We start from the raw sequence: 27,758 nt of genomic DNA on the forward strand, positions 1-27,758 counted from the left end.
AGGAACAACCCTGGATGACAGAACATTTTCATATACTCCTAAAACACAAGAGCTGTCACCTTTCTCAGGTTATTGGCAGGTAAAACAAATGTGCCTGCAAGAATCCTATAAGACACAAACAGAACACTGACTGTACAGTCCTTGAAGATGCTACAATTTATGATTTAATTAATTTCAAATTAATATTTAGTTCCTTTGTCAACAACATACATGCACTCTTGCTTTGCTGTTATCCCTCTATGTGAAGAGGACCTTGGCAACTTATTATATGACCAAGGAAGCAAGATGTTCACTGCCGCCCACAGAGCTGTCGTGTGCATGTGTTCACAAAGCTGTGCGGTTTGATTGTGGTTAAGAAAATGAATATATTCCCTCATACGACAGGACAATAAATATCTTTTCTCGCCAACTGTGACATCTGACTGTGTTCATTTTACACCTGTCACGCTGAGGTTTAATGTTTGAGTTGAGGACATCTCCTTGGGGTTTCGGGAGTGTTATTAAACGTTGTTGTTTGGGTGAGTTTCACTGTTCAGTTTACAGCCGCCTGTGGAAAATAAATTGATGAAATCAAAAGATGCATGCTCACAGCATCCCACTGATGATTGGGCACTAAATGTGAGATAGTGTTCGTCTACCATCTAGTGGTAAAATTAAGTCATAGCAGGACGCATGGTGGTATAGCTGTGGTATCAGTGCCTCATTTTAATGTGAAGTAGCCTTCTGTTTTTGAGCAAATTCATAGTAGAGTAAATATTACAAAATGCTGTGATTGTGGAGGTAGGTTTTGTGAAAGCAAGTTTTGTGTAATATATATATATATATATATATATATATATATATATATATATATATATATATATATACATATAATATTTACTTCTTCTTTGTTGTCTTCTGGGTGTTTTAATAATGTTGTATTGTTCTATTACCTTTACTGATACAACGAAACATTAATTTACTTTACCAAACATACAGGATTTTCATATTACACCTACTTTGAGTAAAAATACAATGAGGAAACATCCCACAGAATCTGTCTAGTTTTCGATAGAACTATATCTGATTGCATTGTTTATGAAACAAAGATCGACTATAGCTCACATTGTTCTACTACCTTTACTGTTACAACGAAACATTAATTTACTTTACCAAACATACAGGATTTTCATGTTACACCTACTTTGAGTAAAAATACAATGAGGAAACATCCCACACAATCTGTCTAGTTTTCGATAGAACTATATCTGATTGCATTGTTTATGAAACAAAGATCGACTATAGCTCACATAAAGCATCTTCTTAATTGTGCCACTATATGATTTACTTAAGTAATTTAGAAAGATAGTGTAAGAAGTTACGTGCAGAAACGCAGCCCAATATACGTGAAAGAAAGAAAGAGGCCAATGAAAACGGTTTCCCAGCATGCAACGGGAGTCTATTTCACTGTTAACCGAGCAAGATGTTAAAAACAAAGAGACACCAAAACAAAACTACCAATCGTACGATACCAATATTTGTTTATTACAGTCCGCCGCGGTTCATTTAAGTTCAGTATTATTTGCACCACAATCCAGAATACTGTTTCATTACGGAGTATATTTATGCGATTTGTCTTCCCTTCTCTCTTCCGTGGGTGGAAGCTCATTGTAGAGGTCACATGCTGAGTGCTTAGTCACTCCACCAATTACCTCGGGGAAGGTCTGAGACAAGAGCCAATAGTTACCCTCGCAGGGTATCACCTGATACGGGTGAGCGAGTGAACAGAAAATATGGGTCATGTGAGCAGCTGTCGCAGGAGAAGCTTAATGGCGCAGTTTCTCAGCGTCATACAGCGGATGTGGCGCTCACTGGCTTGGAATCGCTCGCGGCTGGCGCATGAGTGCGATGTATGAGGTGGGGCGCAGCTCCAGAACCCAATTCAGACTACTCTCCTCCCACATTTTTGGTGTTTAATTTAATATATTTTCTACATTAAATTAGACATAGTACATATATTACCTCTATTACTATCTACACTATCTATTACTTTTTTGTTTTTTTCTTTTCTGTTCTGTTTGGTGCCTTTTACTGGTTTAAGTTGACCCACATAAGAAATGAACGGGCCAGATGGAGGCTTGCCTGTCCTCCTGCTCACCAGAACTATCTGCTGCAGATTTTCAACAGTCCTTCGACAGTTACACTGTAGCAGTTCTCTGGAAAAAGCCCATAATCATGTCTGTGTCTAAAATGACATGCCCAACAATAATTTCGGACCGGGAACTTTAACATGCTTAAAATAGATTAGTCTTATATCACAAGGAGATGGAGATTTCCATCCTTAGTGTCCAGTGTGACAGCCACAACCTAATTTTGAATGTTAATAAAACCAAATAATTCGTATTTGACCCCATGCTCATTTGAGATGAGAGTCCATGACCCTGGACAGCTTATCTCAAATAAAACAATAAAAAAGGACATGGTGGTGATGTAGCGTGACCTGTTGACCTGGGGGGCATGGCCAGGGCACACCCCTGAGCAAAAGGGGTTCATGTTTCTGTCTGACCCAGTTCCAGGACCTTATCAGAGCGTGTAGAGTTACCCGTATTGTACAATCTGAAACAGAGAGCCACTGAAGTAAAACCTCAAACAACATCTGGAGATGTCATGATGATAAGGAAGACAAGGGAAGGGTTGAACAGGAATCCTATTGCTAAATTAATTTGGGATCTTTCTAGCTATGTGATTGGGGATCAGAGTTGACCACGGCAACGTTCACTCTTGCATGCCGAGTTTCAGTCTTTTTTTCGAGTCCCATTATTTAAAAAATCTTTCATACCCTGTGCCATCTCTTACCTGAACTCTGCAAGAAAACGGTACATACTTAAACCCACACAGGACATAAATGTTGACTATTTTATGATTTATTGTGATTATAAAGTTTAACACATCATTTATCTAAAAAACTGTTTTCACCTGTGTATGCTATGTCTTTCACACATTTTGTATTTGTATTCGTATGATGTGTCTGTGTGATTTGTGTTATATGCTGTGTCTCTGTCTCTGCTCAACCAGTTGACCTTAGGGGACAAGTCAAGTGATTGTTCATTGTTTTGTTTTTTCTTTAAATCCAGGTATGACCCATGAAGTACAGTACCATGATTTGAAACATAATAGCTGTCTTGCTTCATGAAGCTCACACAAATAATAATCCACCTGTCCGAGAAAAAAGCTGGATCTGTGTCAGGGCAGATAGTTGATGAACTGACCACGACCCACTTTTTTGTAATTATCTGATGGATTTGTTACATGTGACCCAATATGACAAAGTCAGCAAGATAAAAGAAACATGGGCCAGGTCAGAAGCAGAAAATAGTGGCAAAATATCAAAATGAATCAGGTTATATGGTGAGTGTGTATATGTATACTAATTAGACTCACTGTATTTTCTGTATTTCAGTATATATTTAAATCAGTTTTCTAAAAGAAGCCTGATCTGTATTTTTGTTGACCATGTAGATGGTAGATATATTGACCTCTAGATAATTAAAATAATATTCCAGTGTTTCCAAACAATACTGATATAAACAAGCCTGCATCCAGCATCAGCACATCTGAGGGCACGGCCACTCACATTAGGAACAGATTGGAATAATGGGAGCATTAATGGCTTAAAAAAGGAGGGCGTAACCTTTTACCTCAGGTAGAGACAGAAACATGTGCGTGCTGACCCAGCATCAGTCAAATGTGTACATTTAATTTAATTTAGCTTTTGTGCCATTTCTTAAATCACTTTTTTAATGGTTTGGATCACATCTTCTGTCCCAGAGGGTAAACAAAAAAAGAAAAAATATTATCATTTACTACTTTCAATTCTGTCTAAATGTGATTATTTTCTTTTTTTAAATCAATTCCCTCATGTGTTTCATTTGTATTATTATAATTTTTTTAACATGGAGATATTTACAGATCTATCTGTTGTTTTATTTTCACATTTTCTAAGTTTCAATTGATTCTTCATAGTATGACTACCGATAGGTATTGTACATTTACCAAATTTGCCAACACTCATTATACTTCAAGATGTCTCTTTTAAAAAGACTCACTTCCAACAATTTTGGTGCACATGTGGAATCAACCACATGGATCAGGTTGGACCAGACGCACACGTTTTTTGAACATCTTGTTGTTGTATCTGGTTTTTACAGATAACGTCTAGCAGCGTCCTCAACCTGCAGTGATATTGAGTAACACCCCCACCCCCCATCCTCACCTGCATGTCAAATGGTTGATCCCATATTCTTCAATATGACCTGTAAAAATGAACACTGCCCATTCATACGCACACACACACACACACACACACACACACACACACACACACACACACTTACTCTCTACCCCTGTGTTTCGAGACTACTCTTAACTCTAAACATTGTAGCTGACATGTGATTTCTGGAATGATGTTGTAGACTGAAGTTTACTGGGGCAGTAGGGGTGGATAAAAGAGGACGGACACCCTTGGTCTTTTCATATATTCACAAAGGAGAGGAACGGCAGAGTTGGGGAACTGAGTGGACACAGCGAGAGGAAGAATCTAGACACAGAAAGATCATCTCATTTTAAAAAGGGAATATAGATTTTTGGATAGCTGAAACAATTTGCTGTGCAATCAAATCCTTCACACTTAAATGCACACTGTTGTCTTTGGACATCTCTGTAATTTCATGAACAACAATGGGGTCATATGTCAAGGGATGTTTTTTCTCTTCAATTTAGGATTTCATGAGATTTAACAAATCAATATTGTTGCAAGGATATTCCCCTGAGTGCATCTTTGGTGTTGTCTTTTAATTATAATCTTCGGAGTGACTGTCTCACCGTCTGCACTATCAGCATGCCTTTGTTAGTGTTGAAATGCATGCTGCTCTGTGCGCTAATGCATGGAGCGGTGTGTGCCTGTATGCTGAAAAATCACACCTTATGGATTGAGAGGCGCGACTGTGGCCAGTGTGTGGCCATCAACACTACCATCTGCAACGGCTACTGTTACACACAGGTGACTACACACTCTCACACTGTTCATGGAAGCTCTTCATCTGAGCATTTTGTAGACTGTTCAACAAAGTGTATGATTAGGTGATGTTGATGTGGCGATGCTCATGATAAGAATACTTGATGCAACATACTGCAACAGAATTTGATTCAGCATTCTAAAATCTTCTAAAACACGATTTTGCTGAGTTGTACATTTGACCGTGGTAGAAGGGGTACACAGATGTTTTACCTAAATAAAAATAGTAATACTACTGTGTAGAAATACTACTGTTAATAATACTGTTAAAAGTCTTGCATTTAAAATATGACTCAAGTGAAAGTACAAAAGTATTAGCATAAAATATAGTTATAGTAACCAAAGTAAAAGTAGCCATTATGCAGAATGGACCATTTAAGAATAATGTAAATGATATCATTGGATTACAATACGTAGTTATATATCACTTTAATGTTGCAGCTGGTAAAGGTGGAGATCATTTTAATTGCTTTGTATATACTGCTGGGCTGCATAACCTATACTAATATATTAAAATGTATTAGTTGAGATTATAGTTTGTATTTATAATCTAAATCTGCAAAGTAACTAGAAACTGAAGCTTTCAAATAAATGTAGTGGGGAAAAAAAGTACAATATTTCCCCCAGAAACGTAGTAAAGTAAATGTATAAAGTACCATAAATTGAAAAAACTCAAGTAAAGCACAAGTAGGCCCGGCTCAGTATACCTTTGTACGGTCTACACATTGAGAAAGTGATATGGGGAGACGTTTGGCCAAACTCAACTCTATGTTTACAGGACACCAACTTGAGGGGACGTTTTGGGAGGAGTTTCGTCATCCAGCGCAGCTGTGTGCCTCTCTCCCTGGTGTACCGAGCCGCACATGTGCCGGGCTGCCCTCAGGGCGTCAACCCACAGCTGTATTATCCTGCTGCCCACCGTTGCAGCTGCAGGCGCTGCAACACGCGCACACACCACTGCGTCCGCTCCAGCCGTATCTCCAATGACCGATGCACCGTGACCCTTGGCGGTGCGAAGAGCCAGACCCAGCCCTCTGTGGGAACCTGACCGCTGACACAGGCAATGCACATGCATGATACAGCTGATGGACCAGCAGTGCTTGTTGATGTTATTGTTGTGCATCTAAGCTCCTCAGCTGCTCATGTTGTTGTTTTTTCTGGTATCTAAATAAAACACTGTGTTGAACATGCATTGTAACTTCATTGTGAAAATTGTGTAAATTAAAGAAGTGAGAATAATTGTAGGCTATGGAAATAAATAAGCATAACAGGTGTATTTCCATATTAAATAATGCCTAATCTGATGGGCCTATTCTCAGTATGGGAGGAGGCTGATTTTGTTCATTTGAGTGGCTTTACTAATAGGGCTTTACACATTGGGCATAGGCTACTTGTTTGCACAACGTAGCCTATATGCACATGTCTCACAAACATCCACAGGATTAACTCCTAACACTGTTGGGAATACTCTTGTATGTAAAAGTTGCTTCATGCTTACCTGTTTGACGTATGTTTCTGAGCAGAGTTGGCCCTCCCACTTTACAAATACACTCTTTTCATTGGCCAAGATGTCAGGTCCGAAACGCTCCTGGCTGTTTGCGCTTCCTTGCGTCCTTCCTAACGTTCATTCAACCATTCGGCCCCTGCAGCGATGCGAAGACAGCGGTTCAATTTTGCAGCACCACCTAATCTCTTATTTTAAGGTGGGTCATGCATGCTCTTACCGGAACATAGTCAAAGCAGACACGGTAAAGGCTACCGTATCATAATTAGCGTTACATCTTATCAGAAGTCCTGATTAGAAGTCATTAATAGTCATAATATTATGTCCACCAATTGTCAATTATCATGTGATTGCATAAATTGGTGCTAGCACTTAGCATATTGTCCAAACATACGCCCTTTATTCAAGTTATTTTACTGTTTTACCATAGTACCATAGGCAACCAAATTACAGGTTTTAAGCAAAGGGTAAAAGTTTGAAAGAAAAGTTGCAAAGTTGCTCACTTCTGTTTTTGAGCATTCGAGTTTCTTCTTGAAGAAATGTATTTAGTACATGTGTTTTTGATTATTAATGTTACTGCCAATGACTGATGATGAATGTGTCTCTATACATAATTAAAATGAATAAGACATTGCATGGCCAAAGTCGTATCGTCTAACTTCCTTAACCCAATTCATATGACTGCTCCAAGTATAATAAGGTGGTAGATATTACTTCATTCTTTTCATTTTACCCCAATCCATGAATGTTGGACAGAGGACTTGTTGGCAACTTCCCTCACAAGATAGGGAGATGAACCCCTGGGAGCTAGTTGGCTTGTGGTTTGATTTCGGTAGGGTGATGGCTGTGCCTGGCTCCAGTTCTTGGCTGGCGGTCCAGTGGGTGGAGAGTAATGTCAAATTTATCCCTGGATCTTCAGGGCTGGCCTTTCCTCTCTCTCTCAATATATAAGACTGACCTTCTTTCTCCTCCTGCCTTGCTTAGTGTCTCCCAGGGACTCTCAGCCTGCTTTCCCTCTGCTGCCTCCTTTTGTGCGGACCATCTTTTGCACTCTCAACAACCAAGAACCATGGCCCAGCAACAGCAGATTAGGTATGAACCTGCTCTGTCCATTAGGACAACACACCAAACCCCTCCAGCATGATACCGTGTGTAGGCTTCTCAAAGAGCAAAATAGGAATAAGATTATTTAACTGCATTAATGTAATATAAAACAGTTGTAGTTTGCCTTCTGTTGCTCTAGCTAACATGGCAAATCATAAAAGCCTTAGTGTGTAATGCCTTCTGCACGTATGTGTATGTTGTGTGATTTACTCTGTCGGCAAGTTATTTTTGGATGAGCAGATTCCCAGAGGCAGTCACTCTGTACCCAGTTCTGTTGCAATGCTAATGCCTCACGAACAGAATACACAAATACACATGCTTAAAAAGCCTAATGAATTACTTTCCTCTGGAGATGGTGTCCTTCATTTTGTGCTTTAGACGACCAAATCCTTGTACTGCTTCAGTTTGGTTTCAGTAGGTTCTGTAACCTCACTTGACTTTGCCACACCTTTACTCAATTTCTAGGAATGTTATGAGAAAGGGAATGATTGTTATGCGCATGTCTGTTCTGACTTGTCGTTAAACAGCCTCCCAGCTAAACTGATTAATGGAGGGATTGCAGGCATGGTAGGAGTCACTTGTGTGTTCCCAATCGACCTGGCCAAGACCCGCCTACAGAACCAGCGCAGCGGGCAGCAACTCTACAAGAACATGTAAGAGCCACACAAGCCAAAAGAAAAGATCACAGATGGCCCCCTTCCCCCTTCTCAGTATTTACTATTTACCTTTTAATAGTTACCTACCACACATCATTTGAAAACTATCTCCTTGTATGAAGACTCTTCCCAAGTTTTCATTTTCCAAGCCCTGACTCTATTTTATTAATACTCACTTAATTATATTATGCATAAACATGAGGGTATCCTTTAAATCATTAGCATAACTATCAATGTCTGTGTTTATTCTCCTTCAGGATGGATTGCCTAATAAAGACAGTTAAATCGGAAGGTTACTTTGGCATGTACAGAGGTAAGACTAGTCGCATTGTCCGTACCACACTGACGTTTTTAAGATGTGCCTGAATAGTCTCCTTGAATAGAATATCAAGACCTGTGATACACTTTGATTGGCCTAAACTTAAGCAAACCTACCAAATTCATCTGACTCCCAAAGAAGGATGCTTTTCTTATGCTAAGTTTCTTTAATTTTTTTTTTTCATCCTCCATGCTGTGTCATGGCTAAGTGCTTCCATGATTCCATGAAATTCCATGAAAATAGGTTAATCAGTGGTTCATCTTGTAAGACAGTGATCACATAACCACAACTCACTGCACTGAAGCAATGGACATTTTATGCCTCACATAAATCATTGTTGCTTTATCTGATTGACAACCTCTGTGATGTGGAATTAATTTATTTTACAGACATCTTGCTGCATCAATGGTTCATTAGTATTAAGTTTGTCAATGCTTGTTATTGCAGGCGCAGCAGTAAATCTCACCCTGGTAACCCCAGAGAAGGCCATCAAACTGGCTGCTAATGACTTCTTCCGCCACCAGTTGAGCAAAGATGGGTGAGTAGTACCACGGATTAAGACAGACTCCTGTAGGGCAACGTCATTCCCTTTTCTTTCTTTTTTTAACCCTGTCCATGTGTCTTCAGTGGCAGGTTGACGGTGTTAAAGGAGATGTTGGCAGGATGCTGTGCAGGAATGTGCCAGGTCATAATCACCACACCCATGGAGATGCTGAAGATCCAGTTGCAGGATGCTGGCAGGCTAGGTAATTACAAGGAAATCAGCAGCATCAAATAATGCTTTGATGTGCTCTTTACATCCTTAACAGTTACCCTAAAACAGTTACAATATGTTTCCTCTCTCTGCCAGCGGCCCAGCAGAGGGTGGTGCCTAGTGTAGTGACGACTCTGAAGATGGGGGGGACCAGCGCTGTTCTTAGCCGTTCCTACAACACCAGCCCTGCACCTCAAGTCATGCGAGTGTCCGCCACACAGATCACCAGAGAGCTGCTGAGGACCAAAGGAGTGACAGGACTGTACAGGGGACTCGGAGCCACATTGATGAGGTGAGATGGGATTTCATGCTTGCTCTTGCTTAAAGCCACAGTTGATAACTATAATAAAAATAACGTTTTGTCATATTTTCTCAAACTGTCAGTATCCTGAGACGGATAACCTGAGATGGATAATCTGTGAAAAAAGAATGACAGTTGCGTGAGAGACTCCTCGGCTCTGATTGGTTGTTTTTCTTCGGGCGCTTGATTCTTGCAGATGCCACTGGGAGCACTAAATGGTGGCAAAGGAACAGGTTATCTCTTTCATGGACTACTGTCAGGATATAGTGACAGTTTGAGTAAATGTGACACATTTATTTTTATTACGTTAAGTTACCAACAAAAGCTTCAACTGGTTTTCCATCTTTTGTCAGCTCTTAATGTGGCTAATATGCTATTTTTTTGTTGCCTTTTTAGGGACATCCCGTTCTCCGTTGTGTATTTCCCTCTTTTTGCACATCTGCACAAGCTCGGCCAGCGCTCATCTGAAGACCCATCTGTGCCCTTTTATTGGTCCTTCATGTCTGGCTGCCTGGCTGGATCCATCGCTGCTGTGACTGTCAGCCCTTGTGACGGTCAGTGACTCAGTCTATGCAGATAACGTCACCAAACATAAGCATTATTTACTGAAAGTTTAAAGTTGTTTCAAAGATTTTTTTATGAATTCTCCACTAATATGCTTTGTACGTCTGGTGCAGTGGTCAAGACAAGGCTACAATCACTCAAAAAAGGAGCTAACGAGGAAACCTACAATGGAGTGGTGGACTGCATCAGGTAAATAAGTCATAGTCATCAAACAGAATGCCTTTCCTTCCACAAGGTTTGCATGAATGGCACAGGTTACATGCTAACCCTGCACACTCTCCTCAATTGCAGAAAGATCCTGAGAAAGGAGGGTCCTGGAGCATTCCTCAAGGGGGCCAGTTGCCGGGCCCTAGTTATTGCCCCACTCTTTGGCATTGCACAGGTTGTGTACTTTGTAGGAGTTGGAGAGTTCCTGCTTGGGTACACGCCCTCCAACATCTACTCTGCATAAACTGCTGTTTCCTAGTCTGTCTGCCGCTTTATTAAATTACAGGCAGCTATGCACAGGGCATAGCCATGGACCTAGTTCTCTACCACTGTGTACCTTATTTATTTTTGGAGGCTTTCAGATAAAAATGCTAAAGGGACCAGAGAGATGCCATTTAAATAAAAAATGGTTCAAATTATGCCTTTAGCATGACTTGGTCTAATTTGAGAGATTGAAACTTGTATTTCTATCTGGGTCTCTGTGGAGCATATTGTGAGAGCAGAATTGCTTTCCTCACTAAGGGACTCGATAGTCCTACATTGATCACCACTGCACTCAGATCAGACTCCAGACCTGTCACACCAAACCCTTCCCATGTTTTCCTAGATTTAGCCCCTATCCCTCATTATGCCCCGTATCAATTGCCCTTCACTGTAACCCTAACCTGTATATCCCTTCCAACTGCCCCATCTTGGAGACCACTAGGTCTAACGACGGTTACATGATGTTACAAAAGAGACCTTACAGCATCTACTATGTAATAACAAAGGCAGAATATTTAAACATTACTTGAATAGCTTCAATCCTGTTTTAAAGGGTTACATGTGAAACTGGGCCATGGATGTAGTGTAAAGCAGATATAATTTGCTAAATAACTTTTCTGACAAAATAATTGTCAGGTGTTTTTCTCTGAACAACCTGGTTTGGAATAGATCTGGAAAACCGATAAAAGGTCATAGCTTTAGACTGAATGAACATCTGGACTTCCTGTTCACCTGTATGCCATACAGGAATCCTGTGTTGAATCACTTTCTGTTGCAAGAAGTAAATTCCCTGTGTTATTGAACTGTTTGCCCATTCTCTTTATCTACACTGCTTTACAGTTGGTCACTAAACTGAAACTGTTCGTAGGTGCTATCTGGTGTTTATTTCTCAGGACAATGTTGTTGAGGTGTTTGGGTTTTTTAATGGACACTGTGGGCAATCTCTCTGTGGCAACTCTTTATGTAAAACGCGGGCTTGAAGTCCGCAACTCAATAAGACCTTCTGCGGTTAACTTTGGAGACCTGCTTTTTGCGGAGAAGGAAATGGCGTTAGATGATGCCTAGTCTCGCCAGACCTTTCGCTGTGGTCTGGCTCCACACATTAATATTCTGCTATAGGGGAAAATGCCCTGTCTTGTATTTCTTTAAACACCTCACAATTGTCTTGGACAGCACTAAGCACAGGATGCAGCGATGGATAGATAGTAGATGGAGAAGAGCATGCTAGCTGAAATAGGCGGCCAATGGTTGGCTTGTAACCACAATCTACATCTGAGGCAGACTAGATGGTGGTAAACTAGTCTAATGATGGACATTACTTTATTAATGTGATTTGATATGCTTTTGGGACCAAATCTTCTGGAAAAGGTGTATCATGACCTATAAATAGCCACTTTCTCTTAGTTGACAGTGGTTGTTCGTGACTGGTCAGGTTTTCTTGTCTGTTAGAGATACAGGAGCCCACACAAGTGTATCGTGTATTAAGAAGCAGAACGAAGTGCAATTTTGGGCTGCACTCACCCTCTTATGGAGAATTTCATTGGTCAAACAGTTTTATGTAAATATGTATCTTGTATTTTTCATTTGTCTCAAACGTTGCCAAGTTAAACTCAAACTGAGAACAGTTTTTAACATTTCAATATGTTCAAAAGTGTTTTAACCAGTTTAGACGACAATCAATTATTTTTAACTTCATTGTAATGAACTTAATTAATTGAATTGCGCATGTAAATACATTTGTTAATGCCGAATAAATATTTATAAATGCAGTGTTTACTTGTGTTATTTGTGGAGTGTGTGCAGCCTGAAGAATTGCATATTCAGTCATGTATTCTCAGGTAGGGCTGTAGGGAATAGTGGCAGGTTGACTGTAGACAGTGTAATACTTTTTCTGATGCAATCTTAAGGGGTGTTACCCTGCTTCTTTACACATGCATCACTGGCATGGATTCGTTTGAGGCTGTAAAAATGCTCATGCTGCAGCGTTGGGGTAACTCTACCCTGGGGAGTCCTGGAGCCTCTGCTGCATCACAGGCATAACTAAATATTCAGCTGTCCTTTCAGCTCAAGCGCAGAAAGGTGAAACTCTGACATGAAACACATGCGACCAAACCTGGAAACCTATTTAATCTGAGGGGATTTTAAATCCTATCAGCTGGGAAGAAAAAATAAATAAATCACATTATGATGGAATAAGTCCATCTGTTTGAATGTGTTTCTGTAACCATCATTTTCAATGGCTACATGGGTCATTTTGACTACAAGCCGTTTTAAAGCCATGTTTAAATATAACTCATTCTTAGATCTATATAGCACACCATTCCTCGTAATGTATATTCATGTGCTACAGTGAATTAGTACTGGCTTTCCTGGGGATTACGTGATTCCTTAAAATACCTATACAGTAAGACTACTACATTTGGAAATCTACTACAGATTTAACTGTGATTTTGTGTGTTAATGTGGATTCATTTTTATTTTCCGTAACCAATAATTGAATGAAAAAACTTGGCCTTTCTTCATTAATGCTGAGTGTAAATAAAACACTGCACCATTTTCAAATAAGATCTGATGAAAGTATCGGCCTGTATAAATTACATTTGGTAAGGTGGGGAGGTTATATTTCAGCATTGAGAAGGACTGAGTGTAGATTTAGCCAGTGGAGTATGTGACTGAGGCTGTGTGTGTAATGGAGTTTGATATCACGGCTTAGAAATGTCTTTGGTAACGAGATCTAACAAGTTATTCAACATGAAAAAAAATCCCATCTCAGAAACACAAATGCAAAATACTCAAACCCTGCCTTCCAACCCTGTTTCCTGAGTTATCTGCACAGTTTTGCTGAGAAAAACACACAACCCCCTTAAATCTGGAACAACTGATGCAAAGAGCTGTTATGTCTTTTTATTAGCAAAGTCATGCATACAACTGCATCACTATAGTCTCATCACTTTACTAATAACTATTCTGTTCTTGTGTCAAGATTACTAGATAATAAATATAAACTATCAGAAATTGTAAACCCCTGTGATGAAATAAGACACAGGAAACAATGTAAACTTTAAAAGCTTTATTAAACTTCAAACAACTATCTTCCTGAGAAGCCTGGAATGGTATCAAAATAAATTAACACACAATCAACTACGAAAGGCTCGACTGTGTACACAGTGTCTTTCTGTGTGCACAGTACATTACATCTCCAGATTTGTTCAAACAAATACAACTGAGAAACACATCAACAGCTTTGTGGAGTGAGTCACACTTAACTGTTCCTAGTTCATCCTATTTTAACCTCACAGAGCCTGTGAAGTAACAGTCTAGTGACTCTGTTTTGTCACTCAGAGTAAACGCCGCCTTCTGGAGTGGGAAAAAAAAAAGCCTTTTTTGTATCCTCACTTGTGTCACATTACACTGAAATGTTCTAAAATGACCAAAGGGCTTTTGAAATAGTTGGCAGAGAAGTTGTTGCTTTCACCACTTCAGCTCTCTTGGCAGAGAAGAAGTGTGACACACCAAAACAATAATGGCAAGTCGAATGTGTGTAACAATTACTTGCAGTCCAACTCTACGAACATATGTACACTTTTGCTACAATCTTTTGCTACGTTCCGACAGCCCGTTGTTCAAATAGCTCGTTATTAAAGAAAGGCACATTAAGAAGCTGTTAGTTGTGTGGATTTGCTTTGACTATCGCAAACACACATGACTACATGAACGTCATACAACTACTGCAAGCTCATATCTACATACAGCTTGTTAAATAGTGACTATCACATCATCCACAAGTAACGTACAACTACAAGAAAAGTCACATATATTTACATACCAGAGTCCTGTAATAAACCCTACAGAATTAACAGTGGCCTGAGGGAACCTGGGTAAATAGAAGTTATTGGAGGTCGGGCATTTCTGTCCAAACCTTTTATCTGCTGAGGTTGAAGAGATGAGAGGAAAACAGAGGTTATTTCTCAGTTTTTGTTTTGTTGTGGGTGGTGTACTTTTAAGGCACAGAGGGGAAAGACGATGGAGGTGGGGTGATGTGTTTGACTAACCCAATTTCACAGCCCCACTGTCTATTCTCAGTTGACTGGCTAGCATATATTTAGCCTGTAAACATCCACATGCGGCCACATGATCTTGACATACAGTCAACATAGACTCAAGGATACCCTCTTCTGTAAGAGAGCATTTATAGAAGAGGAGCTTTTCCTTCGGGACGAAAAATAAAATTTGGTTTTTAGTTCAGCGGGTGTGCACTTTAGATTTTTGGATTTACATTTCCGCTCCAGGCAGCTTTTGACTCTTGGCTTGAGTTGTGAACTCCACCACATACCTGCATTGTTTGAAAAATATAAAGAATGCATGGTTTGTTGTAAATGGACTAAAATGTAAGGAAGAGTTGGGAAATATACTTATTCACATTCTTGCCAAGATGAGAAGATCAATACCACTCTCATGTCTGTAAAGTAAATATGAACTACAGCTAAACTAAGCTAACCCTCGACAACACAGTGAACATGTGTATTCTCCAAGATGCTGAACTATTCGTTTAAGATAACTGCTGATTTTTCTTGTAGAGAAAAATCTATGTTGATTGTTAAGTTCACACAGAGTGTATACTGTATGTGTGTGAGTGAGGGCACAGGGGCTGCATGATGGATGCATTCCCGAAACATTCACTGGCCATTCCCTCTTGACACCCCACTCTGATTCCACCAATCAGGATTCCCTAGGAGATTCCAGCCAACCTTTTTTTTAAGGCTGTGATCTCATGTAACACAACATTGCTTTCACCTCTCGGGTTTGCTCTCTCGGGGCTAAAGTTTCCCACAGTCGAGGGGTCAGTGTCAAGGCTGTGTGAAAAAGAATTGACACTACTGCGACAGTATGTGGGTTAACATTTATAATGGTGACCAAATGGCCATGAGGAGGAAAACAATTTGACAGATTGTCAGGTCAACATCAGAAATCACACTGATCCTGCTGTTTTGGTCATATCAGAATGTTATGGAAGGTAGAGGGTGCTACTTTGCTTGTGAGTACAAATAATAAAAAAAGAGAAAATAGTGGTAAATCAGTCCAGGAGAGCTGGTTTTAGCATCATAGTGGAAAGGATATTTTTGAACATCTATTTCCTGGGTCCCTGGATGGATGATGGACTAAGGTTGACATTTGATCTGAAGGCTGTACAGTCTTTTGGGGCTGGGTGCAGAAGAGGTCGAGGTCAAGGGTCCAGCTTAGATGACCTCCCTGCTGTTGCGAATGGCACAGCAGAGCACCATACTGAAGATCATCCCAATGATCTGTTGAGACAAAAACAGATTTTGAACAAAATCGTTCTCGCTCGCAATGTGTGTGTATTTGCGTGTGTTTTCAAGTCTTCTCAGACGCTAACTCACCATGACCCCAGCGATGCCGATGCCCACGTATCCAATGATGTAGAGTTTACTGTTGAAGAACTCCTTGATGCCTGTCTCACAGTCCTGCAGACCAAAGATAAGGGGAATCAAGCAGTGTCAAGTTGTCGTGAACCAGGATGATTTGTATGACGCCATGACTCATTCATTAGAGTCTGGAGCTGGTGTCAGATCTTACCTTAGGATTTGTTGTGGGTTCAGAACAGGGGCTTTCTATGGTCCCACAACAGTTCAGCTGAAAGTGGAAAGAAAAACACAATATGATGTATGAGCACACAGTTTTTGTAATGCATTTTCTATGCATTAAGAAAAGAAAAAAAAGGTGTTGCTCTAAATACTTGATTTTATACTTACTACTTTCTGGTATGAGATGATCAATGTGCTGTTATTGTTTTCATTGTAGGTCGTTGTGTAGAAGGTCTGAACGTCTTTGATAATCTGTGTGATAGTGGACAGTGAATGATGTGGTGCAATTAGGACTCATTGAACTCAATCTACTACTCAAGCTATCAAATGTTTAATGTACCTTGTCTTTGTTTAAGAATCCAAACACCCCTGCTGCCACCTCCGCACCAAAGATGATCAACAGACAAGCAAAGAACTGAAGAAATCCACAGAAACAATAAAGAGGGACAATAAATAGGAAGGTGAAATACATGTCAACTTAAAGATAATTAAAAGGTGTCTAACTAAGACAAAAGCATTTCCGTTCAGATTTTGCTCTTGTGGTACGTATGCGTTTGTACTCACTGAACCCAGCAGGCATTGAGATTCCCGAACAGCTCCACAACAGCCAAAGAAACCAACCAACATCACCAGACTGCCGGCACCGATCAGGATATAGACACCTGGAGGAACACGGAAAAAGACACTGATGCAATTATAAACAAAAATGCAGGAAATAAAGACTTTTAAAGTCAAACAACCACCAGAATACCTTTTGATTTGATACACTCTATTCATCAACATCATTAAGAATTTCCAGCTTAAAACGGGCTGGTAAAAAATGGTTTGGTTCCCTACAACATCTCTGTTAATAACATGCTCCGCTTTCCCCATAGTTCATCTGGCAATTATGAGCTATAGAAGCACCAGCAGAGGGCAGCATAGAGCTAGAAATGTAAGTTGAAACAGTCACTATAGTCTAGATTGCCGAGCAGACTAGTGCGCGGACGATGGTATTCACATTTAACACTGTGCTATTTCTGTGGTTAGTGCTTAGATCTTTTTTTAGGAGTGGACCCACTTATTGTGCCTTTTAAATGTGTCCTCATTTGAGATGCCTTGTAAATAGCCTTGTTGCCAACAGCCTTATTTAAGAGGAGCTCTAAGTGGGACCTCCTTAGATGCCCTGATCTCCCATTAACCCACTCATTGGGAAACAGCACTCATACAGGTGGGGTCTGTTGCCAGGCGACAGCTCTGCAGAGGATGGGGTGAGTGAGGACGCGTCCGCCCCTAGGTGATACATGCTTAGGTGGAAACAGGAGAGGAAGACCGTTTATAGGGTCCTGATGAGTCAACAAAAAGACTTGATGTGACGTAATAATTGAGTTGGGTGCGTCATTTGTTTTGTTTGTTAGGAAGGAGGGTTTAGCTGCCGCCTTAAACTTGCTCTCCCTGCGGTCCGTGAGCTGTTTGTTCTGTGTGTGCACTTAAAAAAAAAAATCCGGTGTTCATACACAGCCCTGGCTCTGAAAGCGGGAAACAAAACAAAGTGGCTCGAACCAAGCCAATTAGCGACAGGGTCGTTTGTGGTCGTGCACATGACAGAGTAATGGTCCATGGATGGGTAAAGAGAAAGGCAGTGGGAGCGAGAGGAACAGTAAATATGGTTGGAGGACTTTGTTTGGGTGTTGAGTTCAAATATTTCTCCAGAATCACTGGCTCCATCTTTAAGGTGTCTAGCAATCAATTAGCCTGCTGATCAGCTTTTAACTTATCACAGCTGGTGACAAGTAATGCTGCTGCATTCACAAACTGAAAGAGATGCTGTTCCTCTACTTGTTTTTCCCTTCAGCGCTTAGTCTGAAGTTGTTCGTCATGTTCTTATAGCAACTGTTGAGCGCTCTCAGCTGTGTCTGTGGGGACAGCGCACTAAATGTCAAAGCCATGTGCAGCACTATACTCTAAGAGTACCTGACTTCAAGAAGCCCCCCATCCTCAGTCAAACAGCATAGAGACCTGACTCTTAGTTCACATACAAACACACAGAAACAGGAAATGAAATACCTTGAAGGCGTTACAGGCTTTCCTAAGAAAATAACTCTCACCAACATTACACCACCGTATCAGTTCTAAACTGGCTTCAGAGAAGAAAATACAGTAAACATCAGGAGGAGGATGGTTTAGTCTGGAGATTGTTAGAATAACTGACATTATAAGTATCACACTGATTGCTGTGATCAGAGAGAGGACGTTGAAGAATAGTTCCACACAAGAAATAAGCACCTCTTTCTTTTCCCTTTTTGTTTGTCATTTGTCAATTGACGTCCCATCTTGTTTTTCCTTCAAATCTTTGCCATGGATCCCCATCTATTTCTATGAGTGACCTCTTCCAAATGCTCTTTTTGTGTCCCAACACTCAGTGTCTGCTCCTCCTCCTCCTCCTCCGTCTCTTTCCATCTGGGCAGGGTGTCTGATTGAAAGGTGGTTAGCAGCCCTGTGGTTTCTCTCATGCGTTTAAGCTCTATGTAGAGCAGTCATTTCCTGTTATTCACACTCATCTCCAGCGCATAAGAAGCAGGCACTAATAATACAAAAGAGCATGAGAGCATGTTGCATTCTGACATTTCACCGTGCATGGCAAACTTGGTGAAACTATGACACTCACAACACTTTTGCATTCACACACAACAAGCCTGACTTGCGTAGAAGCACTCAGTACTTCCCCTTAAACACAATTTCTGTGCGTGTGTGGGCTTTTATATGTGCTTGTGGAGTGTGTATATGTGTGTATGTGATGTGCATGGAGGCCTGTGGAATATCCATAGAAACAGACCTGAAATTTGTGATCAAACATATTTAAAGCCAGAGAAGTGGAAAAAAACAAGACATTTTGATATGTTTATGGTGCTAATGTGTGTCTAGCATATCTAAAAATGATATTATGTTACTTATTTGCAAAGTTCATGGATTGATTTAAAAAGATACAACAGTGTCATGATGTGATTTGTTGTCAATGCTGCAAAAATGTGTCATGAATTCTCATTTTCCATTCCTAATATCAGTCATAACATAAACGTCTAACATGTGATACTACTTTCCGTGACCCATTTAGAGTGGTTTCTGAGCAACATAAAAAAGACACACACAAACTTTAAAAAAACAAAACAATATATAATTACTAGCAACAGCGATATACAGCATGTTCTTACACACCTACACTGTGTGTACATTGACTGTGAAGATTACCTGAGGTGTGTTATGGTACTCACCAATGAAGAAAGTGTCTGGAGCCTTGTCAACATTGAGAAGAGACACAGTTTCTGGATCGAAGCGCAGCCACAGTCCCACTGCCAGAACAAAAGATCCCATCAACTGCAGAGAGAGAAGAGAGAAGGACTGGTAATAAGCTACATAATGACCACTTATTTCAGACAAAATGCATTGAACAACAAATACAGGACCTCTGTAGACAAGTAGTTCACAGTCATGCGCTGTCGAGACTAATGCATACCAGTTGCAATAAATACAAACTATAGACGTAATAATCGTTAAAATGTCACATGGTTGCAGACGGTCCTCAATACAGTAGAAAATCAATGTTCTTGGTTTCAGCATTCATCACAGGTGCGATCACACACACACCACTCTTTTCATCCAAAGCACAAGAGTGTAAGTGCTTGATGTTCAGGCCTTCAGAGGGCTTGTTCTTTTGCTTTCTCTAAATGTGATTTTCCACATAAGGCAAATGGTGCTGTGGAGTTTCCACTCCGACCCTCCACCCTTTGCACATCGGCAACAGGAGCATAATCTCTGTAAGAGTTGTTAGGCTAAAATGTAATGTTTCTTTGTTAAACCAATAGGTATGAAACGTTGTCAGTATCATGGGTGATTCATTTATCTTCTAGATTCCAGCGAAATGTAACTTTTGTAACTTTTTGGCGTCCCGGTAGGGAGAAAATGACCCGCTTGGCTGCGTGCAGCAGTGTGGCACCTTGAGCTTCAACAGGCTCTCCTGTTTGTTTGGAAATGTGGCTCCATGTTGCTCATAGTTTCCTTCATCTAAACCACCATCAATATACATTGAACAAAATCCTACTCCCTGCAATGCTCTTGCAAACTCACTGCAACAAAAAACTTTTATTCTCTAAGTGGTCAGAAGACCTTGAAGTAAACACTTTGTTTTGATGAGATCTGAGATGCTCTCAAGGACAGAGACTGTGGTGGGCGCACCACTGACAGATCAATACTGAGAGGTTTTAATGATCACTGAGCCCATGCCCCCTGAGGATTATGGAGTCTAAAAACCTTCCGAGCTGAGCTTCAAAACAACAGTGTGTGTGTGTGCAGAGAAATAAAATGATTTGTCTAAATGGAGAGTATTAAGGAGTGCTTGTCACATGGTCTCTCTGTGTCCTAGATATCAGAATTTATGTAGTGTGACTGTTTGTTTCTGTGTCCTCTGGCTCTGTTCAGTGAATTTATTTAGAGAAACAAACCCCATTCCAAAGTTCAGACAAAAACAAACTGCCCCATGTTTGTCCACTCAAATCCACTTAAAAAGTCCGCACAATTTCTCAAGTTTCACTTCTTTCATTCTTTATCTTCTAGTCCTCACTTTCTACACTCCTCTTCTCCTCCACTGCAGGTCCTCAAGTTATATTTTATAGTGTTGGTCTGAAGTAAAGCCAGTAGCTTAGCTGTAAAGCATTGGAATAAGACAGGTGTTGGGAAGCAGACTTCCTCCAAAACTAAGGATTTAGTGTCATGCGTGCTGATGTATGGGACAGCTCAGCTCTTGGGGTTTCAGGATTAGCAGGTCCAAAGTGATAAAGTACATTAAAGTGAAGGCTGCAGATATGTAGATTTACTGAAGCAGGCTGGATTAGTGCGGAGAGGGGCTCTGGATCTATTTAACCCTGGTATTTGTCGGAGCACCTGATGGCGCGATGGTGTTGTTGGAGGTGTGAGGCGAGAACTGCTGCCAACTGAATCGTGTGGAAGTGTTGCTGTTGTCCCAAGCTAGGCCGTGTTAGTGGTGTAGGAGGAGCAGATGGTTGTTTCACAATTGCAAAGAGCTCAGAGCTCAGCCAAACCTCATTACTATTACGGCTTCATTTAAAAGCCTTTTCAAAACCAGATGCATTGAATGGCGACCACACTGAAAAAGTCTCATTTTAGAAAAAGGCATCCAATACTGCAGGCAGTAGCTGACATATAAAGCACATTCTCAACTCTGGCACTCACTCAGTCATCCCAGAGGTCCCATTAACCCCCTCACTGCTTACATACCCCCTGCTTTACCCCCCACCACTTCGTCTGCCATCATTACCCGCTCTGACACCAGACACACCCCTCCCCTCCCTTCTCTCGGCCCCTCTGCCTCTCAAATCTGCCAGCCCGCCCCCTGACTTATCTCCATGTATACCCCTCCTCTACCCCACCTAATCTCACCCCCCTCCCTCCAAACCTCACCCAAAGGACAAAGACCCACTGTCTCCCTGTGACTATACGTTTTGGCACACAATAGGAGGGAAACAGACGGACACAATGAAAGAGAGAATGAAAGAGGGGAGGACAGAAAGGAAAAGAGAGTGTAAGTCGTTAGACGACCCATCATCTTTTTTCTTTGCCTGCGGACACGGAAGACAGAAGCATCTTATTTAGAGACAAAGCTGAAACTTAAACCTGTGGCCTATGTATCTCTAAAACGTATCTCCTCTCTCTATCCTATGACACCTTTGAAGATAGTTTATATGACTGGATATTTCTAGACAGGGACGAAAATCTCACTGTCGTAGCTTTATTGAGGTTCTTTAACAGTAACAAGGCCTAATTTTTTAACAGGGCAGTTAAATAGTGTTTTTGTGAGGGGAATTTCCATGAAACAGGGGCTGAGCTGACACAGTCAGAGACAGTCTGAGACATCCATTTTCTAGGTTAGACCCTGTTTTCAGGAAAAAACATTACAGCAAAAGCAGTAAACAAAAGCAAAACATCTGTGGACTACTTTAAACCTAGCAGTAATTGTTGAGTGATTTAAGCTTGTCAAAAATAGTCTTCTGTCTGGCATATGTTTGGGAGAACATATGCAAGCACACATTAAAAAAGATAGGCAGGAGGGAAAGTGTAAATAGGAGGGGGATCATTATAGGTGGAGTAAATCCTATTGTACTCTGCGAGCGCGGGGGAGTGTGGTGACACATCAACCTCCACAACACAGACTAGTGTGTTTGTGTCGTGGTCCTAGGGTTTTTGTTTTAGTTTGTTTCCTGTTTTAGTCCGCCCCGCTCTTATGACTTTCACCTGTTCCTCATCAGTCTTGCCCTTGTCGTCTGTCTCCTTTCCTGCCTGACATTTGGACTCTTTAGTCTGTCAGCATCTTTTGTTGTGTTAAAATATCATCGCTGAATCGGCAAGTCTCTGCGTCTGCATTTGGGTTCCTTCCCACCTGTTCTGCTCCAGCAGCCGTGACAGTTTGTAGGGCTGAATATTGGGATAATATATACTGCCAATACAGATTTTTGAAGTCAGTGCATTTTACCAGAAATCTTCAAAACGTCTCTTCACAATAAGCATCCACACTGTGTGTCAATTTGGATAGTAAAATTATTTCTTACAATAGATAAATCCATCTTTTAATCCTGTCTTACCTTATTGTTGAAAAAAATATCCTAATTTTCTCAAAAATAAACATCTCAGCTGTTTGATTTGGGAAAGTCCAAGCCATGAACCGTATTACAGGAGAAAATGTTTTCCTCGAAAGATAATTAAAAATGCTGTTCAGTTGTATGGGAGTGTAATTTTGGAGACGAGGTTGCTCATTTCAGCCCTCTGAAATCAGAGAGGTAAGATGTTGGCTTTACAATTGCTGTATGAGAAAAAACAATTACTTTTTTACTTGGACAAAAGAATTGAATGGTTTATACAGACAATAGGGCTCAGTCCCAAAGTGTGTCATTTCGGTTGTTGTTGATTAGTAGAAAGAACACTGGGATATTTCACAAGTAACACTTGCCCCTCACTGTTAACCTCCCAGGCTTTTTGACTAAATAGGGCAGTCAGTGAACTACAGCACACAAACACAGGCCAGACAAGCCGGCAAGGTATTGATGTTCCGTGGTAAGCCGTTGTATTTGGAGCCATCAGCATAACATATACAATAGTGTGGCCTGCATTACATTGGAATCTCACTACATCATGCTGTGACAGGGAGTCATCGAGATTCATAAACACATAGCCACTTTGCACGTATTGAGCGATGAGCGTGTTTTGTGTGTGCTAAATGAGGATGGTTGGATGGCGCTCTTAATTATTTTGGTAAAAAAAACAACTTCATTTTGTGTTTTAAGTGTGTGAGTGTCAGCATGTCTCACAGCATGTCCCACTACAGCAAGAGTTGAAGAGCCACCGGCCTGTCTCTGCTCTTCTGTCCACTCAGGGCTCATGGAGGGGGGGGGGGGGGTGTTTGAAGGGAAACATATCTGCCCCTCCTCCACACACACTCTTCTCTCATCATCTCTCACTCCACCATCAACAGAGGCGGGGGGGATTGGGATTCAGTGATTATGAACAGAGAGTAAACACTGTTCATTCGCAGCTGAAAACGTGCATGGAATGTGCAGAACTCGTATGCAGTCAGCAACAAAATGTGGAAGTGCACCCATATTGGTGTTTCTGTGGCCCTGTGCAACATGAAACACACACACGCACACATCCACAGAATATCCCGCTATCCTCATACCGATCTGACTTTCTGTCTTTATCTGGGTCAGCTGTCCCTCTTTTGCCATGTGAGCGCGCGCACACACGCACATTAATATCCCTCTCAATCTCCCAATGACCCTTTTCCCTCCTCTCACATTTGCTGTCTTCCTTTCTCTGTTTTTCATGAACATGTCTGTCAGGCAGTCACGCATCCTCTTTTTCCACCTGTCTGTCACCTCTCATAATTCACCTCTCTGTCTCTGCAAGTGTCCACATTCAGTCAGATGTACTAAAACAGCCACACCCATCCTGGATGTGGGGATAGTGGAAAGAGGCGATAGAATAACTTAATGATTGGACCGGTGGGGTCGCTGCATTAAGGGCTCCGGCAGGCCTGATGCTTAGCCAGGCAGGAGCAGCACACTGAAGTTATGCTGCTATTGTCCCGCTGTCACAATGGATCCATTCACGCTGCACTCAGCGCCTGATCCACTCCACAGATGCTTGTTGGAAAATCTCTCACACACACACACACACACACACACACACACACACACACACACACACACACACACACACAGACACACACACACACAGACACATACACACAAAGGAGCGTCCCCTCTGTGGAGTGAGAACAGCGGAACAAAACATATCCCAAAGTGCACTTTTACACACACACACACACACACACACACACACACACACACAAGGTTATCCAGCAACTACTTGTAGATCTTAAATTAGAATGTTCATTTATAGTATGCAGTGAATGGACTAAACAAGGATGGCAGGGTTTATGAAGGGACATGTGCAAAGCATGTGTGCAGGACACACACACACACACACACACACACACACACACACACACACACACACACACACGTTTCACCTTTCACATCCACCAGACAGTTGTCTTGAGTAAAGTGACTCTCTTGTGCCTCCATTTGAGTTCCCAAGTGCTGCTTTCTAAAAAAGATCAGCAGTTGAGCTGATCTCGTGCTCCAAGGTGCTTGTAACTTCACTTTAGTCAATCAGCTCTGCAGCTCTGTTTGTTAATGTGGCGCACGGAGCAAAGTGCTGAGTTTGTTTTCCATGCTTTCTCTCAATCTCTCCCCCTTCTCTCTGTCTTTTCATTCAGTCTTCCTTTCAAAAACACGCTTCCCCGGGAAAATGAGGGCGGGTTTTTTCCTCTGTGGAAAATCTGATTTGAACCCGGTGAGACAAAACTAGGAACCTCTAGCTGTCACCGTTTCCGCATCACGCGGGGTAAACCCACGCCGGGACGGTCAGCAACTAAATAAAGCACACAAGAAGATGAAAGCAAAAAACGGAAAACAATTTAAGCATCGTTACTGAAATAACACGTGGGGGTGTGATCGTCAGCTGTGCAGAGTGAGTAGTCTGCACTGCTGCACTTGCTCCGTGTTCCGTTTACGCACGCCTCGCATCCCGTCGCCACACACGCACTCACACGCACTCACACACACTTACCCAGAAGATAAAGTTGAACACGAACAAAAGGTATTTGACACATTTCATTCCTCCTTCCACCTTCGACATTTTGGCTGGATGTTTTTTGCCTTTATTCCCGCAAAATGCTGTGACCGTTGTGTTGGCTCCGCGCAGACAATAACGGTCTCAACTTGTGTATCGTGAAGCTCTCTCTCTCTCTCTCTCTCTCTCTCTCTCTCTCTCTCTCTCTCTCTCTCTCTCTCTCTCTCTCTCTCTCACACGCACACACAGACACACACCGCAGGATGTCAGACTCTTTCCAGACCGCCCCTTTCAACAAAGCAGAGGGGGGCTGAAGGGGATACCGAGACTGCAAGATGAAGACTTAGCAACAAAAAGTATAAACCCCAATTTCTGTTCATGTTATGCAAGGATACTTTCATCACTTTGGCTGACAGTAGGACACAATAATAAGTTAAAGTAAATAAGTGTTTCATAATCAGTATATTATTATCAAACCACACCCTCCCATTAATCTCACACACCTTCAATATAGGTATGGCAACGATAAAGAAGTAGTTGAAGTTTGGTATGTTTACCCATTAAACCTTGAGATATTTGTCAGCCATGATGAAATTCCTATACAGTTATAGCATCTCTTTTACAGCGAGATGCTATATCTTTTTTATAGAGACAGCATCTAAAACAAGGGAAAGCCCAGCCTCTGTGAAGAAACTAGTTGGTTTGTGTTGTAATCACATCATTTGATAACAGGATTTACTCAATTTCCTTTTAAGATGGTGAGGCATTTCATAACTGAAACAGCACAATAACCTTACACAATAACCTTACCCAAGCCTTTCCTGTTCTTACAAACCAGGTGTCGCATTATAAAAGTGTCAAAGATTTGTAAAAAAGCAAGCTGCCTAATCATTCATCAATAAGAGAGTTGACTAATTCTCAACAGTATATTGAGAGCTAAAGTAGTTTCCACTTCTTTCTGTTTTTCTTCCCATGGCGCTAAATTTAGTCCTGGAGACTAGAGTTTTTCATCCACTGTCATCCTCTTTCAACTAAATCTCTACAAATTGAATGAAAATGGGTTCGAATAAGTAAGTGCTCTGGAAAAGGTCAGGCTTTTTATCACAACAGAAGTCAAAGTTCATTAGAAAGTTCACTGAAAATCACTTGACCCACTCATTTTAATTATTTACATTTCACTTAAGTTGAAGCACATTTGACCTCTTATTCCTAAATATATAGCCCAACCTTGTGCAAAGCATCAGCTAAGTACAACCTAAGTCTACTATTAGTGGAATGGAAAGAGTAGCCCCTGATGTCTTCCCTCAGTGTCATCAGTGACTGGGAGCATGAAACTCAGCAGCAACGCCATGTTCAATATAAATATTTTCCCCACAACCATGGAGAGCAGTGGGAACGTCCAAAGAGTAGTTCATTTTATCACCGGGTAATTAGGCACTGGTTAGAAAATGTCCATATAGAGGAACAAAATGGTCTGCCAAGCTTAATGCTAGAGGGAAGAACGAGTCAGAGAGGAACAGAGAGAGAGAGAAGGAGAGAAGGACTAGTGTAAATGCTTAGATGATGAATTTATGTGAATAATCATCAACATGTGGCTCTTTTCACACACATGAACCAGGCCGTCTTAGACTCTCAGAACAGCAAAGTTTGTGCTGTGACACTTATTAAGAGAATTGTGCGGGACAGAGGGAAAACAGATGAGGTTTAGTTTGGAAGTTAAACAGAGCAGTGCCATAAAAGGAAAGGCAGATAAGACTGGGACAAGAGCACTGTGTCCCCACTTGTTGGTTGTTGTTGGCCGCCGGTGGCTCAGTTGCTATGTGGTTCCAAACATGTGAAGAAGAAAAATGCTTGCAGGTCATAACCTCCATGAAGAAAGACAGCAAACGGCTGTCTGGATTGAATTACAGCTCAACATGATGTTTAAACAGGTTCATCTTGGGGCTGGCGTGGTAGCTCTGTTGTTACTTGTGAAGAAGCCAAATTTACTACTGTATGCATGTTAAGAATTTGAATAAAGTCCTGGTTTTACTCCTCTCTTGAATGGGTGGCCTCAGTAACGGCTCTTGTTATTGTGTTGTTTGTCTGTTACACCCATGTTTTGGTCAATGCCTGGACCCTTTTCCCCGGCTCTGTCGTCATTATTGATGACAGATCCTTTGGCTGCGAGAGTCGGTGATAGTCTCACTATGTCAGGAGGTGAATTTAGTAGAATTGTTACGCTATATTAGTTGTTGAAAATAATA

At 41.2% G+C, this 27,758-nt stretch overlaps 3 protein-coding genes across 3 annotated transcripts; 2 read left to right on the forward strand and 1 right to left on the reverse strand.

Moving 5' to 3' along the window:
* The first annotated feature begins 4,918 nt into the window (after positions 1–4,918).
* LOC137889087 (follitropin subunit beta-like) lies at positions 4,919–6,101 on the forward strand. The gene is made up of 2 exons (XM_068732713.1): positions 4,919–5,038; positions 5,832–6,101. The coding sequence occupies exons 1-2, from the start codon at positions 4,919–4,921 to the stop codon at positions 6,099–6,101; spliced, it is 390 nt and encodes a 129-aa protein (XP_068588814.1).
* Positions 6,102–6,707: 606 nt separating this feature from the next.
* LOC137889252 (mitochondrial glutamate carrier 1-like) lies at positions 6,708–12,493 on the forward strand. The gene is made up of 10 exons (XM_068733025.1): positions 6,708–6,756; positions 7,542–7,649; positions 8,189–8,314; positions 8,575–8,630; positions 9,084–9,174; positions 9,264–9,382; positions 9,487–9,682; positions 10,088–10,245; positions 10,369–10,444; positions 10,547–12,493. Exons 2-10 carry the CDS (start codon positions 7,627–7,629, stop codon positions 10,704–10,706), a joined length of 1,005 nt encoding a protein of 334 aa, XP_068589126.1. The 5' UTR covers positions 6,708–6,756; positions 7,542–7,626; the 3' UTR covers positions 10,707–12,493.
* Positions 12,494–13,781: 1,288 nt separating this feature from the next.
* On the reverse strand, positions 13,782–25,688 carry LOC137889294 (CD9 antigen-like). Its single transcript, XM_068733082.1, has 8 exons — positions 25,510–25,688; positions 19,581–19,683; positions 16,894–16,991; positions 16,670–16,744; positions 16,498–16,581; positions 16,322–16,378; positions 16,126–16,209; positions 13,782–16,029 (listed from the first exon to the last, which is right to left on the reverse strand). Exons 1-8 carry the CDS (start codon positions 25,576–25,578, stop codon positions 15,964–15,966), a joined length of 636 nt encoding a protein of 211 aa, XP_068589183.1. The 5' UTR covers positions 25,579–25,688; the 3' UTR covers positions 13,782–15,963.
* Positions 25,689–27,758: the final 2,070 nt, after the last annotated feature.

Source organism: Cebidichthys violaceus, unplaced genomic scaffold, assembly GCF_023349555.1.
Source record: "Cebidichthys violaceus isolate CVI_PGR_0920_01 unplaced genomic scaffold, fCebVio1.0.p SCAF_6, whole genome shotgun sequence".
Lineage (NCBI taxonomy): Eukaryota > Metazoa > Chordata > Actinopteri > Perciformes > Stichaeidae > Cebidichthys > Cebidichthys violaceus.

Coding starts and splice junctions, on each gene's coding strand:
- LOC137889294 (XM_068733082.1), bottom strand. CDS start 25,578: ATGTCGAAGGTGGAAGGAGGAATGAAATGTGTCAAATACCTTTTGTTC. Junction 19,684..25,509: donor TGTTCAACTTTATCTTCTGG/GTAAGTGTGTGT, acceptor CTCTCTCTGCAG/TTGATGGGATCTTTTGTTCT. Junction 16,745..16,893: donor CTCAATGCCTGCTGGGTTCA/GTGAGTACAAAC, acceptor GGATTTCTTCAG/TTCTTTGCTTGTCTGTTGAT.
- LOC137889087 (XM_068732713.1), top strand. CDS start 4,919: ATGCATGGAGCGGTGTGTGCCTGTATGCTGAAAAATCACACCTTATGG. Junction 5,039..5,831: donor ACGGCTACTGTTACACACAG/GTGACTACACAC, acceptor CTATGTTTACAG/GACACCAACTTGAGGGGACG.
- LOC137889252 (XM_068733025.1), top strand. CDS start 7,627: ATGGCCCAGCAACAGCAGATTAG. Junction 9,175..9,263: donor CACCAGTTGAGCAAAGATGG/GTGAGTAGTACC, acceptor ATGTGTCTTCAG/TGGCAGGTTGACGGTGTTAA. Junction 10,246..10,368: donor GACTGTCAGCCCTTGTGACG/GTCAGTGACTCA, acceptor CGTCTGGTGCAG/TGGTCAAGACAAGGCTACAA.